This window comes from Dendrobates tinctorius, unplaced genomic scaffold (assembly GCF_039654945.1).
Source record: "Dendrobates tinctorius isolate UK_male_01 unplaced genomic scaffold, ASM3965494v1 ptg000133l, whole genome shotgun sequence".
Lineage (NCBI taxonomy): Eukaryota > Metazoa > Chordata > Amphibia > Anura > Dendrobatidae > Dendrobates > Dendrobates tinctorius.
In genome coordinates this window covers 43,923,674-43,943,874 of record NW_027361801.1, presented here as the reverse complement: position 1 = coordinate 43,943,874, position 20,201 = coordinate 43,923,674, and the positions used below count along the sequence as shown (strand labels likewise).

Here is a 20,201-nt window from a genome sequence, read left to right as displayed (position 1 = left end):
GGGGGGAACGCGTAAGCCAGTCTGAAGTTCCACTGGATGTGCAATGAGTCCACTGCCCATGGGTTTTCCCTTGGGTTTAGAGAGCAGAACCTTTCTGTTTGCCTGTTGTGCTTGTTTGCAAAGAGGTCTATCACCGGTTCCCCCCAAAGCTGAATTAACTTTTGAAAAATGGATCGGTTTAGTGCCCATTCTCCTTGCCTCAGGGTATTGCGACTCAGGAAATCTGCCTCTATGTTTTCTGCCCCTTTTATGTGTAGGGCTGTCACGGAGTGTAGGTGATCCTCTGCCCTGCTCAGAATGTTTGTTGCTGCTTCCATTAAGGAGTGTGATCTTGTCCCTCCTTGGTGGTTGATGTATGCCACTGCTACCTTGTTGTCTGACATGATGCGTACATCTTGACCCTGGAGTAGCGGAATGAAGTGGTTTAGGGCCTTGCCCACTGCACACAGTTCTCTCAGGTTGGAGGATGCCTTCCTTTCTTGAGGTGTCCAGGAACCCTGACCTATGAGGCCCCTTAGGTGTGCCCCCCACCCCGAGGAGCTTGCATCTGTTAAAATTATATCTGTCGCCTGTCTGTCCCATGGTATTCCTAAGGTCAGATTTGTCTCGTTCAACCACCAGTTGAGAGAGTCTCTGGTTTTTAAGGAAAGCTCCAGCTTTCCTTCCAAACGCCCTCTTAGCGATCTTTGTGCTCTTAGTATCTCCCACTGGAGTTGCCGGGTGTGAAACTGAGCCCACCTGACCGCCGGAATACAGGATGTTAGGGTACCTAGCAGGGACATTGCTTTTCTTAATGTCATACATGGTTGGTTTCGGCCTGCCAAGGCCAGATTTTGCACCTTCTCTATCTTGGACTCTGGGAGCAGACACTCTTGCCTTTCTGAGTCCAGTATAAATCCTAGGAAGGTCTGTTTCTTTAGGGGTTGTAATTTTGATTTTTTGAAATTGACTATCCACCCTAACTCTTGCAAGGTGTTGATCACCTGAGTCAGCTGTGCTGTACAGTGGTCCTCTGAACTGCCCACTATAAGAAAATCGTCCAGGTATGGTATTATGACCGTATCGTGAATCCGGAGAAAGGCTGTCACTTCCGCTATGACCTTGGTGAAGACCCTCGGGGCTATGGATATGCCAAACGGAAGAGCCCTGAACTGAAAGTGCCTTAGTGTGCCCTGAATATAAAGCGCTACCCTCAGGTATTTCTGGTAATCTGGATGGATAGGGATGTGGTAATACGCATCCTTTAAATCGACTACGGCCATGAAGCAATCTTGATGTAGCAGCTTCACTGCCGTAGTTACTGATTCCATCTTGAAGGTCGGGTTCTTTATCCATAGATTGAGGCGTCTGAGATTTATGATTGTCCTGAACGACTGATCCGGTTTTTTTTATTAGGAAAAGGGGTGAATAAAACCCCTTTCCTTCCTGTAAGCGTGGCACCTCGGACAGTACCCGCTTGTCTATCAGGCTCAGGATTTCTGTTTCTAAGGCCAGTTGTTCTTCGGTCATCTTCCTGATAGGTGTGATGACGACCACGGATTTTGGCTGACGAATAAAGGGGATTTTCAGGCCTTCTTTTAGGATGCTCAGAATCCAGGTGTTGGAGGAGATCTTTTCCCAGGCCTGGAAAAAGAGTGCCAATCTCGCTCCTACTGGAATACTGGCGTCACTGTGGTGACTTTTTGGAGGTGGAGGTGCCTCCACCAAACATAAACCCTGATTCTTTCTTCTTTTTATCCTCCCATCTTCTCCTGTCAGCGGGAGGACGTCCTCTATTGAATCTTCCCCTCCGAAAGGGCTGTCTCCTCTGATCCATAGGGAATCTGGGGAAGCCTTTTTTCTTATCGCCTGCTTTCTCCAGAATATCATCCAAGTTTTTGCCGAACAGGAATCGGCCATCGCAGGGGAGAGAGCACAATTTGGTCTTGGACTGAAGGTCACCCGGACAGCCTTTAAGCCATAACGCGCGTCTAGCAGCATTTGATAGTGACGCTGCTCTGGCTGTTAATCGCATAGAGTCCGCCGAGGTATCTGCCAGAAAAGCCGCTGCCCCGTGCAAGAGATACATGTCTGATAAGATCTTCTCTCTTGGGACCCTTGACGCCAGCTTCTCTTCTAACTGCTGCAGCCAGATCATGAGGGAGCGTGCCGTGCAGGTGCCCGCTATCGCCGGCTTAAGACCTCCTGCTGTTGCTTCCCATGCGTGCCTCAAATATGAGTCCGCTTTTTTGTCTAGCGGGTCTCTAAGAACCCCTGCGTCTTCCAAGGGCAGGGCCGACCTTTTGGAAGACCTGGACACCGCTGCATCTATTTTTGGGACTTTGTCCCATATTTCCGTATCCTTGTATTCAAAGGGGTATCGCCTCTTAGAAGCAGATGGAAGGGCCCCCGATTTTTCAGGCTTTTTCCACTCCTTCTCAATAAGCGCCTGGATTTTCGCGTTTACTGGGAAGGTTCGTTTTTTCCTCTCCTGAAGCCCCCCAAACATGACGTCCTCTAGGGTTTTGGCCGCCCTTTCTTCCTGTAGGCCCATTGTGGTTCTAATGGCCTTTAGGAGGGCATCTGTATCTTCTACAGGGAAACATGGCTTACCCCCTGTGTCACTATCTGAGGAGTCTGAGGAGGATGATTTTTCCGCCTGAGATGATACTGATGCGGAATCTGAGGGGGAACTAGGGAAATCCTTCCTGCTTTTTTTCCCTTTTTTCAATAAGGACTTAATTGAGCCTTCCATTTCTGACCTGAGGGCAGATATTAGATTGGCTGCGAAACTAGGTGCTTCCTCCGCCATAGTTCGCTGAATGCACGAAGCACAGAGATCTTTTTGCCAGTCTCTTGCTAGGGGAGATTTACATATAGCACAATCCCTATTGTTCTTCTTGCTTCCTGCTTTTCTGGGCCTTTCCTACAGGGTGAAGCATACAATAGAAAAACCCCCTATTAACATACTGCTGACATTCACGAAGATCACTCACCACCCGTAATCAAGGGTACCGGATTTGGAGGCTGCGTCGGAGCACCTGACCCGCGCTCTTTGGACCTTGAGGAGTGCCCCGACCTGCGGCTGGGGCGACTGCTGCTTGAATGGCTTCCATGCTTTCTGCCAGAGGGCTGTGAGGGAGGCAGGGACGCTGAACGTTCCTGCTCGGACTCCATCTTGCACCGCCGATCTACCGCTGTCTTCCCCTTTAAATCTGCATGCCTCCGCCTGGTGAGCGTCTTCCTCCCCTCCCCCCTGCGACCGCCGGCCCAGCGCTTCAGAAAGCCGGCCGGCGTCGCACCCGGCGCCATTACACCGTCGCCTTCTGCTGACGTCAGCCGGCGCACCCAGCATTCCAAGCGCCGCTGACGTCAGCGGCCGGAAGACGCCAGCGTCTCTCCCCTGCCACGGGGATCGAGATGCGGCGTGCGCGAGGGCGGCGCGGTGGGGGCTTCCCGGAGCCACCGGGATCCCATCCACGCCCGCACGAACCCGGAGCCCCAGGGACCCCGGGGACTGCGCTTCCAGGACCCGACGGCCGGCGCTACAGGTAAGCTACCTGTTCTTCCCGCGCCGGGACGGGCCTGGGTCTTCTTTCTCTTCGCCCATGACAGGCACCGCCACAGTGGGATTCCTTCCAGGACAGGAACCCAACTGAAGCGGGGGAGAGGTGCCGCCCCTTATGTCTCAGTAGGTTCCTGTCCTGGCGGGGCGGATCCCTCTCTCATGTGGTGCTGTCATGGGTGAAGGGAAAAAACCCCTAATCTGCTACAGTCATCTGACTAAGAGGCCACAACATCAGCTGCCTCCAATAAAACTGCACATGGTAAGGGAAACTACAGTGAATGCAGCGCGGAGTGACGTGTAATACAGTGACCTCCACTAACGGATGAGACTCGTTACATGCCCGTTCATCAGCAGCCATGTTGGCGCAGAGATGGAAGATTGAAGCAAACAAAGGGGGGGGACAGCAGACTACAAATTAAGCTTCGGCGCGGGTCTTGTCATTAGATTGGAGAGTGGCTTGTGCACCGTTTCCAGCACAAATGCAAAAATAAATATAACGTGGCCAAACCCTTTTATAGGCTATGGAATAAAATATTTTTAATGATAATAAGACCACCGATCGGTTGTAGATTTGCTGATTGGCGGCCAGCTCATAGCCTGTTTACGCAGGCAGAGCAGACATCGTTCTGAGCGCATCGGCTCTGTAGACTCTGTGCTGCCGAGAACAAGCAAGCTTAATAATTTCCCCGAGGGGGCGTGGTTTGCAGGGGAAGGGAGCAGTCCTGTGTTTCAGGAGCTCCAGAAAAAGGAGATTTTTGTGTACTCACCGTAAAATCTCTTTCTCTTAGCCTTTAATTGGGGGACACAGAACCGTGTGTTATGCTGCTGTCCACTAGGAGGCGACACTATGCATAATCTGAAAAAGATTATCTTTGGCTCCTCCTCTGCAGTATACACCCCTGGACGGCGTCAGCCTTCTCCAGTTTTGTGCAAAAGCATTAGGAGGAATATACCAGAAACATAACCATGCCTGTAAGAAGGCTACTATAAACGAGCTCAAACAATGAGAACCCAGCTCAAACAATATGAGAACCCAACCATAACAACGGCCCGCAAAGGAGGTGAGGAAGCAGGCACGGCTGAGCATGGACACTGATGATTCAGCAGTCTCTGCAGTGTCAGTGCTGGCAGGGGCTGCTGTGGCAAGATGCGACATGGGACATCGCTGTGGAACTCTGCTGGGCCCAGACACAGGAGATCAGCTGACACCGCTGAGGAAAGTCAGCGGGGACTCTGCGGCCTCTGTAGTACAGCTGCTCACTGAGTCCTCCTCAAGGCAGAGAGGGGCAGGGGGAATGTTCGGATGCACCGGTTTTCATCCCAAGACCTGCATGCAGGGAGGGGGGCTGGACACGAGATACACAGTGGAAGAAGCAGGAGGGTCTCCTGCAGCCACTTGACACCAGGGAAGTTTTGTATAGCTGTAATGGGGAGGAACATTTTGACAACACAATTAATAGTCAGTTTATGGGGGAAGAAGCCCCTGTCCATATAAAAAATAAAGGCAAACGTCCATCCCAATGAAATAGGACTTGTACCATGCCAAAGGTGATAAGTGGTGGTATACAGCCTTCTGCTCCCATTGCAATGAAGGGGGAACCTGAATACACTATACATAGTGATGACAATGTACTTGAAGGCAACCCTAATATCAAAGGAGATGATGAGTGTGTAATTAATCAGCTGGGGGGACCCCTTTAAGCAGCTGTTTGATGATCAGAAGGCTTGGATAGAAGCCTTTACAGAAAGGAACAGGCTTTTTTATGCCAATCTATTTGAAGGTCCTAAGAACGAATCTAATACCACTGATATTAAAGGGGAAGTGTTCCAAAATATAGATGAAGGGTCACAGCTGAACGTTGGTACTTGCATAAATGACGGCGGATGTTTTGAACCTGCTCCATCACTCCATGATAACAAAGAGGCCATGGACAATCGATTGGGTCACCCAAAGGATGATTTAGAAAGTTTTTACTCTGGGGAGTCTTTTGGGGAGATTGATTCATATAAAGAATATGGGAGTGATTCCTCTGTTGATAAAGTCTCAGATGAGATTTCGTTTTCATACTCTTCTTCTGAGGAGGATACAAGGTGTGAGATAACTACCTCACTAACAGACGCTATACCTGCCTCAGATGACTGCCCAACAGAAAGTTTTTTAGCCAGGATGTGTGGAGCCCTTTTGGAATCATTGGATGTTCCTACTAAGAATCTTATTACTCAGGGAAACCCTTCTAAACAACAAAATGAATCTAGGGCATCTGAAATTTTTGATAATCTTTTTAGATACCCTGCCACGTTTAACGGACGATTCATATCCAAATTCTATAAAGGATTCTGACAATGTTACAAAAAACTTAAAGATATCTGACCCTCTTAAAAATCATGAGACCCTTCATTCAAACCATTCCCAGAATTTTTCAACATTTTCAGATTCCATGGATAAAATAAAATCTGACATTATCACCTTTAAAGATTCTCTGGCTAATTTTGAGGACTATAAAAGGAAAAACAATCTAAAGATCAGAGGTATCCCTGAATCAGTACAGCCCTCACAATTAAAGGAATATATCTCCTCGATGGCTTTTCATTTGATCCCAAACCTTAAGGAAACCAACTTGATAGAAAAGGTCTTCAGAATACGCAGACCACCCTCTTTACCGTCAAATGTGAGCAGAGATGTTATTGTCTCGTTTTACCCGAACTGGATAAGGAACTCTTTCTTGGGACTCTCAAAAGACCATCTACTCTTACAGTCCCCGTATAACCACCTGACGTTCTTCAAGGACCTATCTAAAGCCACTCTACAAAAGCGCAAATCGTTTTACCCTATTACCCGTGAACTTCTGCATAATGGAATTTCCTATAATTGGACTCCATCCTCTACTCTGCAAGTGAATCAGGAATCTAAAATAATCTCTGATGCCTCTCCAAAAGAAGGACTCAATTTTTTAAAATCCGCCGGAATAATCTCCACTAGGACCTCTTCTGTACACTTTTTACGGTCTAATTCAGATCTTCGTCCAAATTGAGTGGCTTGAAATCTATGACAGCTTTGCTTTTGGCCTTTTTTCTTTTAACCTTTTTTGTCGGAACTATTGTGTCTAAATAACTATATTCCACTTTATGGCCTTTAAATAAACCGGACTCTGCCTCCACAAGGTCTTAGGGTCACACTGTAGTGCACCCGGACACAACAGGTCTACATATATTTGTTAAGATTTACCGTATATACTTGAGTATAAGCCGACCCCCACAATTTTGCCACAAAAAACTGGGAGAACTTATTGACTCGAGTATAAGCCTAGGGTGCGAAATGCTCCATAGATTACTCCCCCATATGGTGCCCCCAGAAGAAGCTCCATAGATTATTCCCCCATATGCTGCCCCCATAAGAAGCTCCATAGATTATTCCCCCATATGCTGCCCCCATAAGAAGCTCCATAGACTGTTCCCCCATATGCTGACCCCAGAAGAAGCTCCATAGATTATTCCCCCATATGCTGCCCCCATGCTGCTGCTGCATGTAAAAATAAAAAAAATGACATACTCACCTCTCCGTCGCTGGGTGTCAGGTGCCGGTGTCACTGCTGGCACCTGAGATACTCACGTGTCCTGCGTCCATGGCTGCTCACCGCTATCTGCCACGTAATCAGTCAGTGACGTTCAGACTGCAGGGGGCGCGGCACGCACTAACCACATCACTGCGCCCTCTGCTGTCTGAAGTCACTGACCGATGACAGACAGCAGCAAGCAGCCATGGACGCAGGACAGGTGAGTATCGCTATACTTACCCGTCCTGATGCTGTGTCTTGAGCCCCCAGCTTCTCCGCGCTCTCTCTTCCTGCCTTCAGCGGTCATGTGGTACCGCTCATTAAAACTCATGAATATGCGCATATTCATGAGTTTTAATGAGCGGCACCACGTGACCGCTGAAGGCAGGAAAAGAGAGCACGGGGAGAAGCTGGGGGCTCAAGACACAGTGTCAGGATGGGTAAGTATGACCTGACACCCCCGCCCCCCCTCTGACCCCCTTTGTATATGACTCGAATATAAGACAAGAGGGGGACTTTCAGCCCAATTTTTTGGGCTGAAGATCTCGGCTTATATTCGAGTATATACGGTAACTATTTTGCATAGTTGTGTAGTTTTGCGATCTTACTCGTGTATTAATACTTTTTTTCCCTTTTAGGTGCAGAAAATAAGTAACTTATAAAGATTCATATATCATTTATCAGTATAAAGCTACACATGTATTCTTTGTAACTTAGGGTTATGTACATGTATGTACGCCTTTCCCCTATCTTTATAGGGGTATTCTTTTATTTCTCTCCCTATCCCTTTGTCCCTTAATTTTTACCTCCCTATTACCCTTTTTTTTCCTACCCGGTCCCTCATATTTTACCCACACCCTTTAAAAAAATTTAAAATACCAATAAAGATTGAAAACAAAAATAATTTCCCCAAGTGACCGAGCATTTTGCTTCTTAGTGCTCATCAGCCTTTTTAAACTGTGTAATTATCAGACATGAGAGTTTATAGGAATAAAGGAACGCTTACTCCTGTATATCGGGCCGTATAATTACACCTTTAAGGTGCAGTCAACATTCTTTTTTTTTTTCAGAAAAATCATTTTGCTACGCACAAAAAAGAAAAACTGTTCTCGGCAGCATACATTCAGTGATTGTTCAGTGCACATCTGAAGCACGGTTGGCTTGTGCAAACAGGTTAAATCATCACCTACAGATAAGCATGAGGGCAACTGGCGGTTGGTTAATGCTGCGCATCGCGCAGTGTAAACAGACCCTTAAGGCCCCGTCTCACTAAGCGATCTCGGTAGCGAGATCGCTGCTGAGTCACAACTTTTGTGACGTAACAGCGATCTCACCAGCGAGATGGCTGTGTGTGACAGCTTAAGGCGGTCATGTGGTACCGCTCATTAAAACTCATGAATATGCGCATATTCATGAGTTTTAATGAGCGGCACCACGTGACCGCTGAAGGCAGGAAAAGAGAGCACGGGGAGAAGCTGGGGGCTCAAGACACAGTGTCAGGATGGGTAAGTATGACCTGACACCCCCGCCCCCCCTCCCCCTCTGACCCCCTTTGTATATGACTCGAATATAAGACAAGAGGGGGACAAGCGGCCCCCCTGCCGGTATCGCTGATCGCTGGAAGAAACCTCTGGACATTTCTTTGGTCGCTGGTCTCCCGCTGGCCAGCACGCATCGCTGTGTGTGACAGCGGGAGACCAGCGATCAGGTGTAAAAAAATAATAAAAAAAAATAAAAAATATAGTTATTCTCACCTTCCGATGTCCCGTTCAGCCACCCTGCCTCTCTCCACGCTCCGGTCCCAGTGATCCTTTGCATGAAAGACCGCGAGACTTTGTTATCCCGCGAGACCGTGACATCTCGCGGTCATTCGTGCAAAGGATCACTGGGACCGGAGCGTGGAGAGAGGTGGGATGGCTAAACGGGACGTCGGAAGGTGAGAATAACTATATTTTTTATTTTGATACTATTTTCTACAGCGATAGCCAGCGATGCCGGGCGCCCGGCATCGCTGTGCTGATCGCTGGTGAAGCTGTCTGTGTGACAGCTCACCAGCGATCACATAGCGACTTACTAGCGATCCTGACACCTTCATATCGGTGTCGGGATCGCTGGTGAGTCGCTTAGTGTGACGGGGCCTTTAGTCTAAGCACCTCTTTTCCTGCTCAGCACCATGGGTGATTTCACCCAATCTATACTGCCACAAATGGTGACGTCTTTTTATTCACAATCTCTTTTGGTAGTAGATTTCCGCCACAAATAAGTTGATGATGGGCCGTCTCCATAAAGGGACCTCTGAAACCGCACAAGTGGGACGTTACCTTGTTCGTATCTGCAACACTGTTTTGCCTGGCATCAAATATAATAAGTTTATGTGACTGAGCGTTGGCATCCATGATCGTCTGCAAATACTTCTCATCCTCCTTGCATCTCTTGTCATTGGGCCCCACCAGAGGCTGACTGCAACGGGTGATGGTTGCCTGACTTTCTGGGTGGATCCACGACAAAACCTAAAAACATAAAACCATGATTGACCTTCTGCTAATAACCATCTCTGCTGCATTTAAAGGGACAGTCCTTTGCTTCTTAGGACTTGTGTGTGATATCTCCTGATGAATATCAGAACAAAAGCCTTGGAACAACACAGTTTGTAACGTTAGAGGATGTTCCTGACATGATATACAAGGCACCCTTGAACCTGGAAACAAAATCTTACCGGAATACGTCCTTTGGCTCTAAATGCTCCGACTCGCGCCAGGTCATCATCTGCCACGCTTGTGGGGACGACAAACACTGCTGGGTACGTATCACAGAGCTCATAGGTACTGTTGATCTTTGAGATTTTCCAGCTTTCATTAGGCAAACCCTAAATGGAGTAATGGAAAATGATAATCATGCCCTGTGAATACAGTGGTAGGCGGCTTTCAGGACACACAAGGCTTCACGACAGTACTCAGGTGCATACTCTGTTAATAACACTGGTGCTCTGTAGCCCACTGCTAGGCTGGCTGGGCAAGGAGTTCATAAAATCAGGAAATCCATTTCATTTTACAGGAAAATTGCCCTTCCTGGCATTAAATGTCTCCTGTTAGGGTAGATGTGCCATTAAACGCTAAACATATACATTTTTACCTATTTTTTTTCCATAATATAAAGCCATCTCCCTTACTCCCTGTACATAATCCGTCCTATTCCTGCAAGGCTTGATCTTTGAGGACAGCAGGATCTATAGCATCCTTACAGGTAATTAGATGGAGCCTGTTTGCATGCGGAGACAGCAGCTCTATAAGATCTGATCAATATGTTCTCAGGGAACAGGAAAATGAATCATTCAGAGGTTTACAAATGCACTGATCAATAGCAAATATATGAGGAGAGGAATAAAGTGTAATTATCTGCAACCACATGTACTTTTACAATCAAATCAGTCATTGACCTAGATCTGCATATCTACAATGTGTGATGGGTCACGTCACGTGGTACATATACCTACCTATTACACATTACCAGTAACTCACGGAAGAGAAAGCATGTTAAGAACTGATATAGAGGACTCAAATAGGTGAGGAACATGCTAATATTCATACGGACTTAAGGGGACAACACGCCATAGAATATAAGCAAAAAACAAACAGGAAAATAGACTGTCAGTAGTCCAGTTAATAAAAAAAAAATCATTTTATTAAGAAGAAGAAATGTAACAGGACAAAAAAGGGGAGGAGAAAACACATATGCACGTGCTGAGACAAGCTTTGAGAAAGGGGTGCGCAAGAGGAACATTCCATAAAAATATAAATATTACATTGACTGGATACATGATGAAGAAAAGTATAACATCAAATGGAAAAAATGCTATCACAGTACAATTACTATTACTTGATATAGCAAATCGTAATATAAGATTAAAGTATGTATATGTTAGATGTAATATAGTACCAATGCACCGCAATTAGAAAGATTACAGATAGTTATACAATAAGCGACCCCTGAAGAAGTGTGTTCAAAACGCGCATCGGGGTAGGGGAACGCCTGAAAGCTTTGGCCATTGCTCTGCACTAGGCTTCACAGGTAATATATACTATAAAAAAAAAATTCTTTCTATACTATCCTGCTGAGCAACCTTTCTTACCTTGATGCACTTGCACCCTCTATAACCTCTATTTTTATATGGATATGACTTTAGGATAGTATATTCCCAGCAATTACTACAAAAAAAAAAAAAAAAAAAAAACACTAAACTGCATCTCTATTACCAATTGTGCTGTAATTGTTTTATATGCAACATTTAATAAAATTGTTATTGATAAATAGTTGTTTGTAGTGATTACAAGTGCTTACCTACGTTCATGGATGTGATATAGTTGGGTTAGCAAGGCTGAAGGCATAATTAGTAAAATTCAATTTTTTTATGGATCCTTTTTGATTTAACAATAGTACCAATGCAAAATAGTATATGTACATAATATACGGTGCCAAGGACTGTATATAGATACCTCTCCACTAAGTATGATCATGTATATCACGTGTGTGTGTATATAATTTGCATACACATACACTCGTCTCCATTGTGCCTGATGAAGTTGCCCTGCCGGAGTCTGGATATGACAGAGATGATATGACAATCCTCACGTGTGTTTAGGCTATCCAACATCCATGAATCATGCAGCCACAGGGACTTGAACATAATATACGACCAGATGCTCGGTTACCCGGGCGTGCTCGGCTAAGACGTTATCCAAGCACGTTTACTAATCATGTCTTCTGTGCATCAGGGTGGGCCTGGAGGTGGTTGGGTGGTCTTCTGCTCCGGCTGCCTCCTGTGTTTCTACGGACTATTCAGTGACCTGCTTCTATTTTGAAATTTTGCATCGCTGCCATCATTGGGTGGAAGGCGCTTATACAGTGCGAGATTCTATGTCTCACAGGTTCTCTTTAAAAGCTCCTGAGAGTTCTGCCTCATCACAGAAGATAAGCAGGACAGATGTCAATATAATCTGTACCTCCATCTACTGTCTTGCAGACATTACTGTATACCATTCTGTTTTTTTGTCTATAAATTACCCTAAACTGGAATAAAATAAATGGTGATACAGTATAGTATAGCTCAGCTCCATACCTGTCTCTTGTATTCTGCTGCAGGGTCGTAAACTTTCCAGCCATTCACAGGAAACTTTTCCTTATAGCTGAAGGCAAAGAGAGGCTGGAAAAGACGACAATTTTGTGTAATTAATTTCATAAATCAGAAAACTCAAAGAAATAAAAATCTTGTGAGAAGAAATCAGGAACTAAGTCTGATTAATAGCAACAGAGCAATAATCCCTCCTGGATTATCAGTGTGAACTCCTAACCCTGACACTAACAACATTCTGCCGTGTCCGAATTCATCCGACAGTCAAATTCCCAGCAGCAAACATTCCCCTGCAAATCTGTGTCAACACTTGCGGCAAATCATCATACATTGCATATGGATTTGCTGTGCGAATTAGCCTATGCATTCTTACAGGTGAAATGCGCAGTGAAAAGCTGCCCCAGTAAAATGACATGGCATGGACGTAAAAATTCACACAGCAGGTTAATTTCCACCGCAGATTTCTTTCACAACAGTGACCTCTTTTGCTTGGCCTTCAGCCCAAAGAGAATTGGGACAATAAAAAAAAAGATACATTTTTACGAAAATTCTTATGATAAATGTAAGTGTTATTCTACATATTTATAAAAGCAATCTTATTAACACCTGTCCCTCTCCTCCACCCCCCGATCCTGAGAATGGGGCCCAGAAGTGGCCTCTTGGAATAAGGAGATGGCCAACACCGCTTTGTTCTCTTCCAATGTCATAGAGACTGAATGAATACTTTGAGTATTCCAGAATCCTGATCTTGAGATCAGTGGGGGGGTCCCAGCAGTTGGACCACCACCGATACACAAGTTATCTTAAAAATGCTGTAAATAACCTGATAATGTTCCTTAGCAACTTAGATGTTTTAGATCTTACATTATTGGTTATGTCAACTTCTAGAATAAAGGGTTATTTCGCGCTTCTCACTTCCACATCAATGAATGGGATGTGGCGCCCATGACTACTTGCCAGGTCTTATGGATGTGTCCAAATCTAAAAGGAGAGATGGAAGATACCGGTGAGGCGAGCATAAAACCTGCCACTACCTGGCACCGCCCATGATAGAGATGGGCGAACCTGAACAGTAAAGTTCGGTGTCTGTAATGAACACCTACTGTTCGGGCACCGACACCGAACATGGACTTCATCAGGAAGTCAATGTTACTGTTCGGGTTCGTCCCCCTGAACACCATGTGTTTGTTGCACTGTCATGTGCATGACAGCATGGCAAACACTGCTTCTGATCGGTGGTAAAATCATTACCGCCGGCCAGAGAGCTGCGGTTCCCACGCTGTCAAAAGACAGCGTGAGCGCTCAGCTTTTTACCTCCGGTCACTGGCGTCGACTGATAGGACTATTTCTCCCATCATCTGACACCTGCTACCGCTAATTACAGTGAAAGCAGGTGGCAGTGGATGAGGGCTGCAACTCTCAGCTGTCAGCGTTAACAAGGCTGGTTATCAAGAATGGGGGTCCCCACGCTGTTTTTTTTTATTTATTTTTTTTTTTTACTATTTACTGTATGGGATCGCCCATTTCTATTGATGGGTGCTGCCAGGTAGTGGCAGGTTTTATGCTCACCTCACCAGTATCTTAAACCTGTCCTATTAGTTTAGGACACATACATAAGACCTAGCAAGTGGACAAACCCTGGTGAGAACCGCGGCTGTCTGACCGGTGGTAATGAGTTTATCACCGATCAGAAGTAGTGTTTGCCAAGCTGTCATGCCTGCCAAGCTGTCATGAGTGGCAAACACTCAATGTTCTGGCCCCCCATTCAAGCCAATGGAGTCCGGGTACTGTTCTGGTACCCGAACTTTGGCTGAATCTGAACATCCAGGGGTCGGGTCCGCCCATCAACTCCAAACGCTGTGGCTAACTCCAGAGAAGCAAAATATGTGAGTGGTTTGATTAGCCAACTGTGAGACTGACCTTTAGTACATAGGAATATGGCAGCAACACAAAACGAGCAATACGCAACATGAAAGCACAATTTTGACACATTTAATCCAGGTAGATTAAATGTTTGGTGCCATGCCGCCCCCATCCACAGTCACAACTGATTCCAGTCTTAGTAAACTTGTTTTTTTAAGCTTGTAGGATCAACATGGTGTCTTTACATCCTCCCAACAAAATGGTATAGTTTTCCTGGCAGTGATGAGAGATACTCAAAGCAGAAGAAGAAAACTTGGATCCAGGGGGGATTGCAAACAAAACTGAATCATGAACAACGCACTATGATCCAAGTGGACAATTATTTCATTATGTACAAATCTTTCCGAATCTGAGAGCCGACATTACTCATCGATTGGCTCATAGTGAGGCTCCTTTACTGGACCTGCGAATCTGCACATGTCTCACATGTTGGGGAGTTCAAGAGAGAGATGATTGTGATCATCTGGGAAAAGAAGGATTAAAGAGAAGGCTGGCTACAGAGAAGCATACTGAGAGTTGCCATGACTGACCTCAGAGAAGCATACCAAGAGGGGCCATGGATGACCCTAGAGAAGCATACCAAATGAAGCTGTGGCTGCATGCATGCTGAGAGGAGCCGTGGGTGACCCCCAGAGAAGCATGCTGAGAGGAGATGTGGCTGACCTCAGAAGCATACCGAGAGGAACCGAGGCTGATGCCAGAGTAGCATACCTAGAGGGGTCATGGCTGTCCCCAGAGAAGCATACCGAGAGAAGCCGTGGCTGACCCCAGAAAAGCATACCGAGAGGAGACATGGCTGACCCTAGAGACGCATACCAAGAGGAGCTAAAGCAGACTCCAGAGAAGTATACCGAGAGGAACCGAGGCTGCTCCCAGAGTAGCATATTGAGAGCGGACATGGCCGACCCCAGAGAAGCATATCAAGAGGAGATGAAAAGCATACCAAGTGAAGCCATGGCTGGCCCCAGAAAAGTATACCAATGGAGCCATGGCTGACCTCCAGAGAAGCATGCCAAGAGGAGCCGTGGCAAACTCCAGAGAAGCATGCCGAGAGGAGCTGTGGCTAACCCCAGAGAAGCATGCCAAGGAGAGCTGTGGCAAACCCTAGAGTAGCATACCGAGAGGAGCCGAGGCTGACCTCAGAGTAGCATAACGAGAAGAGCTGAGGCTGACCCCAGAGAAGCATACCGAGAGTAGCCATGGCTGACCTCAGAAAAAGCATACCATGAGGAGCCATGGCTGATCCCAGGAAAGCATATCAGGGGTACGCCAAGTAACATTTTAGTATTGGCAAAAGATCAGTATTGCCATGTCCCACAGTCATGCCTCATGATCCTGCACAGCTCCCCCCCCTTATTTACTAATTCTAATGGTCCATCACGTGTGTGGCTCACAAAGAATATAACCAGCTACCAAACTAACCACTGTCCTTCTATACCTGTGGTGACGAACCTATGGCGACGAACCTATGGCACACGTGCCAGAGGCAGCTCTCAGAGGCCTCTCTGTGGGCACGCATGCCAGGCCTGGAAGACGCCACTCCCTTCCTTCCCATGTTCAAATGTACCGGTATTCACGTCTTTTAGATGCAAATACATTTGAACAGTGCTGCACCAGGACTGGGACAGACAGGGTGCCAGTCCCGGGTCCAAAGTGCAGCAGTGTGATGACGTCATCACGCTTCTGACCTCATCACACTGTTGCCTGCGCCGGGTCACAGAGACAGCATGGGCACTGGTAACAGATTGAGCAGGCGCCAAATATTAAATTGTGAAAGGGGGCACAGTTTTGCTAGATGCAGTGTGTGGGGATGGGGGTTGCTTTATTCAGAGGGGCAGTATGTGTGTGTGTGTTCAAGTATTTTGTAGAGAAGCAGTGTGTGTTTGTGTGTATGTATATTTTGCAGAGGGACAGTGTGTGCATGGGGGGGGGGGGGGGACACGAGTATTTTGTATGCCTTCTGTGATGTCCGCTCCAGCCCCAATGCCTCCTGTGATGTCCGCTCCAGCCCAAAATGCCTCCTGTGATGTCCGCTCCAGCCCCAATGCCTCCTGTGATGTCCGCTCCAGCCCCAATGCCTCCTGTGATGTCCGCTCCAGCCTCAATGCCTCCTGTGATGTCCGCTCCAGCCCCAATGCCTCCTGTGATGTCCGCTCCAGCCCCAATGCCTCCTGTGATGTCCGCTCCAGCCCCAATGCCTCCTGTGATGTCAGCTCCAGCCCCAATGCCTCCTGTGATGTCAGCTCCAGCCCAAATGCCTCCTGTGATGTCAGCTCCAGCCCAAATGCCTCCTGTGATGTCCGCTCCAGCCCAAATGCCTCCTGTGATGTCAGCTCCAGCCCAAATGCCTCCTGTGATGTCCGCTCCAGCCCAAATGCCTCCTGTGATGTCCGCTCCAGCCCCAGGTTAAAGTGCCATATTGCGACTTTGGGTTTTGGGTTGCCGTTTGGGCACTCTGTCTCTAAGAAGTTTGCCATCACGGTTCTAAACAATGAACAACTTGTATGACCACCAGTAAAACCTTCCCCTGGAAATGCCTAAAAATCAGCTATCACATAGCTCTATTGAATAAAAATGTTACAAGTCTCAGAAACTGATGACAAAAAAATGTTTTGTTTTTTTTTGTTTTTGTTTGTTTGTTTTAACAATTTCCAAATTTGGCATTGACATAATTGTACCGACCGTGAGAATTTTGTTGCCAGTGAACATAAAAAGAACACAAAACAATGGGGGAATTCTGTTTTTTCACCGTTTCACTGCACTTGAATTTTTTTCTCCTGTTTTTCAGTATAGTAAATTACATGAAGCAATCCAAAAGTACAACCTGCGCACAAAACACATGGCCTCATACAACTGTGTAGATATGAAAATAAATAACTTATGGGTCTTGGAAGAAGGAGAGTGGGACAAAAGTGGAAAAATGAAAATTGGCTGCAGCGTGGAGGTGCTATAATGTAACTCTATAGGCTTGTGCAGACGACCGAATAACTCAGTCAAGTGATAGTTGTCGTTCTGATGGATGCACTTGTCCCTATGGCTTTCTACGGGGCTGTACTTACAGTATATCACAAAAGTGAGTACATCCCTCACATTTTTTGTAAATATTTTATTATATCTTTTCATGTGACAACACTTTTATACAATGTAATCAGTATTCAGCTTGTATAACAGTGTACATTTGGTGTGCCCTTTAAATAGCTCAACACAGCCATTAATGTCTAAACCTCTGGTAAATAAAGTAAGTACACCCCTAAGTGAAAATGGCCAAATTGTGCTCAAAGTGTCAATATTTTGTGTGGCCACCATTATTTTCAAGCACTGCCTTAACTCTCTTGGGCACGGAGTTCACTAGAGCTTCACAGCTTGCCACTGGAATCTTCCATGACGACATCACAGAGTTGATGGATGTTGGAGACATTGTATAATCCCTTGAGAAAGCGAATGTGAAACACGTGTCGGGGCTCTTCCCTGGGATTCTGCACTGGCACTTTATAATCGGTACGCACTTTACTGTATATGTACACGCATCTTGTCTATAGCAAAACCACTATGCTGCTAGGTATAGGGAATAAGGTAATGAGGAAAGGAGCCATTATGCATTGCTATTGGCTTAATTCAGTTGCTATATTAGACTTGCTTTTGCTATATTGTACATTACTAATAGTGATTCATGACTTTTTCCTGCTAATACTTGAGATCTTCTATTGTCCACCTCTTTTTAGTGTGTGTAAATTGACATTTTATCATTTTTTTCATTAATAAAATTGATAGAATTTTTGACATACTTTGAAGTCAATACTCCATTTATGGTGCATCTCAGACTTTTTTTTTCCATTTTATAGCTGAGCTCAGAATATCCACGTTGGAGTCTATGCTATAAGAAAGTACAACAACCTTATTACAGTGGCTTGCAAAAGTATCCCCCCACCACCAGCATTTTTCATGTTTGTTACCTCACAACTTGGAATTGCAATTTCCCCCTCCCCCCCCCAAGTATTTGCATCAGTTCATGTAAAAGTACGTGCCAAAATAGTACAAAATAACTGAAAACTTTAGTGTGCATTATTATTCACCCCCTAAAGTCAGTACTTTGTAGAGCCTCCTTTTGCGGCAATTTCACCTGCAAGTCGCATTGGTTAAGTCTCTTTGAGCTTTCCGCCCATTGCTCGCTCAAGGTAAAACTGCTCCAGCTCCCATAAGTTAGATGGTTTCTTCTAGTGAACAGCAATCTTCAAGTCTGACCACAGATTCTCAATTGGATTAAGGTCCGGGCTTTGACTAGACCACTCCAAAACATTTACATGTTTCCCCTTAAACCACTCAAGTGTTGCTGTAGTAGTATGCTTTGGGTGATTGTAACGCTAGGGGTACCTAAGATAGAGAGTGGACCCTCTGGATCGCGGATCCGGAGCCCCAGGGTCGAGCACGCCAGGTGAAGACCGACCCCTATACAGGGATCGTTTGGGGCAGGACCACAGAGGACGGAGGCGCGACAGCCGGAACCAAGAGGGACGGCTCCACGGACAGAAGGAGAGGGAAGGCAATGGTACGTGGGAGGACCTAGACGGGCAGAAGGAGGAGGACGGCACCGGAGATGGGAGACAGTGCACAGGCAGGCTGGGAGGGAAGGACGCAGGAGACAGAGAGCGACAGGGAGTGTCAGGCGGAACGCGGAAAGCTACAGTAGAACTGTAGAGGCCAGAGAGTGCAGGAAAACTACACGATCGTCAGGCGTCCTCCTAACTGCGAGGACGCCTGAAGTACAGCAGCCCCCGGATGCTCGTCACCCAAACCCGCCCCTCGGCGCCGCCCATCGCAGGGGAGACCAGGCCCGCCCCTCAGCGCCGCCCATCATGGGAGAGAGAGGAAAGACGGCGGCGAGCGCGAACCAGGGGGCGGGAAGGAGGAGCCGAGGAGAAGAGGAACTGACGGCGGGCACGTGACCGAGCGGGAGCGCGCAGGTGAGGGGATGCCGCAGCGGCCGCCGCAGCGAAAGGGGCATCGGCGGGCATAACCGCCGATGTCACAGTACCTCCCCCCTTACGGCGTCCCTTAGCGAGATTGGCCAAAAACTTTTTTAGAATGCGAGGGGCGTTGATATTCTCCCGGGGCTCCCAGGACCTCTCCTCGGGACCAAAACCCACCCAATCGATAAGAAAAAGGGTCTTACCCCGGGCTTTTTTCATAGCCAAGATGTCCTTGACCTCGAAGACGTTATCAGAGATGGCAGGAGGAGGAACGATGGAAACCGGTTGGAACCGGTTCAGGACTACGGGTTTCAGGAGCGAGACATGGAAGGCGTTGGGCACCCGGAGCGAAGCAGGCAACCTTAGTTTGTAAGCCACGGCATTAATACGTCCAATCACCTCAAACGGTCCAATGTACCGAGGACTCAGCTTGTAGGAGGGAACTCTCAGACGGATATGTCGAGTTGAAAGCCAGACCTTGTCACCAGGATGGTACGGGGGTACGTCCTTCCGTCTCTTGTCTGCATGCTTCTTGATTCGGTCGTTGGCACTTTTGAGCGCATCCCGGGTCTCTCTCCAAATCTGCGAGAATTTTTTAGCAAGAGAATCAGCTGCGGGTACCTCGGTAGAGGTAGAAAAAGGCAATGGAATATTTGGGTTCTGACCGGTTACCACAAAAAAAGGTGACCTGGTGGTAGATTCACTGGGATGATTATTGTGTGAGAATTCAGCCCAAGGTAAGAGCGCAACCCAGTCGTCTTGATGAGCGTTGGTAAAGTGACGTAGGAAGGTGGTTAACCCCTGATTAATTCGTTCCACTTGCCCGTTGGTCTGAGGATGATATGCGGAGGAAAAGTCGAGAGATGTACCCATAAGCCGGCAAAGTGCCCTCCAGAAGCGGGAGGTGAACTGGACCCCCCGATCCGACAGAATCCGCTGAGGAAGACCATGCAGCCTGAAGACCTGGTGGATGAAGATCTCAGCCAACTTTGGGGCGGACGGTAGTCCCGATAAGGGAATAAAATGGGCCATCTTAGAAAAGCGATCTGCCACGACTAAGATGGTGGTACATCCGGCCGAGC

At 46.9% G+C, this 20,201-nt stretch overlaps 1 protein-coding gene across 6 annotated transcripts in view; it reads right to left on the bottom strand.

The window, feature by feature from the left end:
- Positions 1-20,201, bottom strand: part of MTMR1 (myotubularin related protein 1) — a 113,125-nt gene that overhangs the window by 45,591 nt on the left and 47,333 nt on the right. For all 6 annotated transcript variants that reach the window (XM_073543606.1, XM_073543607.1, XM_073543610.1 and 3 more), the window contains 3 exons: positions 12,218-12,301; positions 9,818-9,967; positions 9,423-9,611 (listed from right to left, as the gene is read on the bottom strand). In XM_073543606.1, coding sequence (XP_073399707.1) covers positions 9,423-9,611; positions 9,818-9,967; positions 12,218-12,301 — 423 coding nt within the window. The remainder of the gene's footprint in view (positions 1-9,422; positions 9,612-9,817; positions 9,968-12,217; positions 12,302-20,201) is intronic.